Source organism: Lepidothrix coronata, unplaced genomic scaffold (assembly GCF_001604755.1).
Source record: "Lepidothrix coronata isolate B3197 unplaced genomic scaffold, Lepidothrix_coronata-1.0 Scaffold476, whole genome shotgun sequence".
In the NCBI taxonomy this organism is placed as follows: Eukaryota; Metazoa; Chordata; class Aves; order Passeriformes; family Pipridae; genus Lepidothrix; species Lepidothrix coronata.
The window spans coordinates 1-3,458 of NW_016690656.1; the positions used below are offsets into that span (position 1 = coordinate 1).

Genomic DNA, 3,458 nt, shown 5'->3' on the forward strand with positions numbered 1-3,458 from the left:
AGAAGATGGATCCTGGAGCATCCCTGGATCCTGGCTCCAGGGGTGAAAAAGCTGGGATCAGGGAGATTCCCACCTTCCTGGATGTTTGGGATGAGCTGGGAAGGAGCCACTGGGAGCAGGAACATTCCCACTTTCCTGGATGTTTGGGATGAGCTGGGAAGAGAAGATGGATCCCGGAGCATCCCTGGATCCCTGGCTCCAGGGGTGTAAACACTGGGAAGAGGGATCCTGGAGCATCCCTGGATCCTGGCTCCAGGGGTGAAAAAGCTGGGATCAGGGAGATTCCTACCTTCCTGGATGTTTGGGATGAGCTGTGAAGGAGCCACTGGAAGCTGAAACATTCCCACCTTCCCGGATGTTTGGGATGGGATGGGAAGGGGCCACTGGGAGCAGGAACATTCCCACTTTCCTGGATGTTTGGGATGAGATGGGAAGAGAAGATGGATCCCAGGCCATCCCTGGATCCTGGCTCCAGGGGTGTAAACACTGGGAAGAGGGATCCTGGAGCATCCCTGGATCCTGGCTCCGGGAGTGTAAACACTGGGATCAGGGACATTCCCACCTTCCCGGATATTTGGGATGGGATGGGAAGGGGCCACTGGGAGCAGGGACATTCCCAATTCCTGGATGTTTGGGATGAGCTGGGAATGAGCCACTGGAAGCAGGAACATTCCCAATTCCTGGATATTTGGGATGGGATGGGAAGGAGCCACTGGAAGCTGAAACATTCCCACCTTCCTGGATGTTTGGGATGGGATGGGAAGGGGCCACTGGGAGCAGGAACATTCCCAATTCCTGGATGTTTGGGATGGGATGGGAAGAGAAGATGGATCCCGGAGCATCCCTGGATCCTGGCTCTGGGAGTGTAAACACTGGGATCTGGGACATTCCCACCTTCCTGGATATTTGGGATGAGCTGGGAAGGAGCCACTGGGATCAGGGAAATTCCCACCTTCCCAAATATTTGGGATGAGCTGGGAAGGAACCACTGGAAGCAGGGAGATTCCCAATTCCTGGATGTTTGGGATGGGAATGCTGAGGATGCTCCAGGTGGGGTTGGTGCAAACCCTGGGAAGAGGGAAATTCCCAATTCCTGGATGTTTGGGATGGGATGGGAAGAGAAGATGGATCCCAGGCCATCCCTGGGTCCTGGCTCCAGGGGTGTAAACACTGGGAAGAGGGATCCCGGAGCATCCCTGGATCCTGGCTCCGGGGGTGTAAACCCTGGGATCAGGGACATTCCCACCTTCCCGGATATTTGGGATGAGCTGGGAAGAGAAGAGGGATCCTGGAGCATCCCTGGATCCTGGCTCCAGGGGTGTAAACACTGGGAAGAGGGACATTCCCACCTTCCTGGATATTTGGGATGAGCTGGGAAGGAGCCACTGGGAGCCAGAACATTCCCAATTCCTGGATATTTGGGATGTACTGGGAAGGAGCCACTGGGATCAGGGACATTCCCACCTTCCTGGATGTTTGGGATGGGATGGGAAGGAGCCACTGGGATCAGGGACATTCCCAATTCCTGGATGTTTGGGATGGGATGGGAAGGGGCCACTGGAAGCCGGAACATTCCCAATTCCTGGATATTTGGGATGGGATGGGAAGGAGCCACTGGAAGCCGGAACATTCCCACCTTCCCGGCCGTGTCATTCCCAACCATAACCTGGAATATTCCCCTTCCTGGATCCAGCGGGACGAGGAATCCCCGGGATCCCATTCCCGGGTTATCCCATCCCTTGGGAGCGACACAACCCCCCCCGGGAATGTTCATTATCCCGGGAAAAGCTGCTCCGGGAGCGTCGTTCCCGCTTTTCCCGAGCCGGGATCGGGCTCCCGTCCCTCTTGGAATGTGGATTTCCCGCCGATATTCGGGAATTTTTTCCCTCCTGGGCTGCTTTTTCCCCTCAAAATCATGGATTAATCCCGGATTTTTTGGGGGAATGGGATCCTTTCACTCTTCCCTTGTTTTCTGGGAAGGAGGAATAACTGGGAAGAGCTTTTTCCCTCCTCTAGTTCAGGAATATCCCGAGGGAATTGTCGCTTCCCAAAGGTTCAGATCGACACAAATCCTGTTTTTCCTCTCAAAATCATGGATTAATCCCGGATTTTTTGGGGGAATGGGATCCTTTCGCTCTTCCTTCTTTTTCTGGGAAGGAGGAATAACTGGGAAGAGCTTTTTCCCTCCTCTAGTTCGGGAATATCCCGAGGGAATTGTCGCTTCCCAGATTTTAACATCGACACGAATCCCGTTTTCCCTTGGAATTAACTCCCGTTTTCCCTCTCCCAGCTGGATAAAAACACGGATTGGGATCCGCCAGGGCTTGGAATTCCGGCCGGTGACCCCGCTGGGATCTCCTTCCCGCCCAATTCCCTGGAAAACTTCCCCCCCTTCGTCCTTAATTCCGGCTCCGGAATTCCCTTTTCCGTTCCCCGTTTTCCCCCGGAGGAAGGCGGATTATCCCGTTTTCCAGGTGCTGCAATTCCCGGAATCCCGAGATTTCCCGGCCTTGGGAATGGTTTGGAGGCTTCTCCCGTTCCCGCTGCTTCTCCTGGGAATTTGGGGGGGGGGGTTTTCCTGGGAATTTGGGGGGTTTTTCCTGCCTTTTTCCCGGATCCGGGCGGACGTTTGGAGCTGATCCCGCACTTTTCGCTTCCCGGGATTCCCGAGGGTGGGGGTGGATTTTCCTCCATTAAATCCCGCTGGGAATAACGGGAGAGCCCCGGGATGTGTCCGTGGTTTCGTTCCCGTTCCCGGGTTGGAGCCGGACAAGGGGGAGGGGGAAATTCGGGAATCGCCGCCGGGAGCGGGAGCTGGGAAGGGGTCGGAGCAGCCCCGGGGGCGGGAATGTGGGAGCGGGAATTCCAGAGGCTTGGGATGGGAATGTGGGATTGGGAATTCCAGAGGCTTGGGATGGGATGGGAATGTGGAATCGGGTATTCCAGAGGCTTGGGATGGGATGGGAATGTGGGATCAGAGATTCCAGAGGCTTGGGATGGGGTGGGAATGAGGGGGAGCCTGGATGGGATCAGGGAATCCAGAGGTTTGGGATAAGGGATTCCAGAGGCTTGGGATGGGATGGGATCCAGGATTCCAGAGGTTTGGAATGGGAATGTGGGATCAGGGGATCCAGAGGCTTGGGATGGGGTGGAAATGTGGGATCTGGAATTCCAGAGGCTTGGGATAGGATGGGAATGTGGGATCCGGAATTCCAGAGGCTTGGGATGGGAATGTGGGATTAGGGATTCCAGAGGCTTGGGATGGGATTGGAATGTGTTGGAGCCTGGATGGGATCCGGAATTCCAGAGGCTTGGGATGGGAATGTGGAATCAGGGATTCCAGAGGCTTGGGATGGGAATGAGGGAGAACCTGGATGGGATCAGGGAATCCAGAGGTTTGGGATTGGAATGTGGGATCGGGGATACCAGAGGCTTAGGATGGGATGGGAATGTGGGAT

At 55.4% G+C, this 3,458-nt stretch overlaps 1 protein-coding gene across 44 annotated transcripts; it reads left to right on the plus strand.

The window, feature by feature from the left end:
- The first annotated feature begins 6 nt into the window (after positions 1-6).
- On the plus strand, positions 7-2,724 carry LOC108510091. 44 transcript variants are annotated; one of them, XM_017839785.1, is made up of 7 exons: positions 7-225; positions 338-397; positions 555-637; positions 690-762; positions 918-981; positions 1,173-1,341; positions 1,515-2,724. In XM_017839785.1, exons 1-7 carry the CDS (start codon positions 140-142, stop codon positions 1,922-1,924), a joined length of 945 nt encoding a protein of 314 aa, XP_017695274.1. In that variant the 5' UTR covers positions 7-139; the 3' UTR covers positions 1,925-2,724. The 44 variants fall into 44 exon arrangements, with proteins under 44 accessions (XP_017695274.1, XP_017695272.1, XP_017695257.1 ...); XM_017839783.1 differs by having other exon boundaries at positions 338-784; positions 887-1,118; positions 1,218-1,341; positions 1,400-1,551; positions 1,609-2,724; XM_017839768.1 differs by lacking the exon at positions 1,173-1,341 and having other exon boundaries at positions 690-784; positions 887-1,089; positions 1,465-2,724.
- Positions 2,725-3,458: the final 734 nt, after the last annotated feature.

Excerpts from the sequence above, each read along its gene's own strand:
- LOC108510091 (XM_017839740.1), top strand. The coding sequence starts at position 140 with ATGTTTGGGATGAGCTGGGAAGAGAAGATGGATCCCGGAGCATCCCTG. Across the intron at positions 226-337 it reads TGTAAACACTGGGAAGAGGG|ACATTCCCACCTTCCCGGAT; the intron begins ATCCTGGAGCAT and ends CTGGAAGCTGAA. Across the intron at positions 785-886 it reads GGGCCACTGGGAGCAGGAAC|ATTCCCACCTTCCTGGATAT; the intron begins ATTCCCAATTCC and ends GGGATCTGGGAC.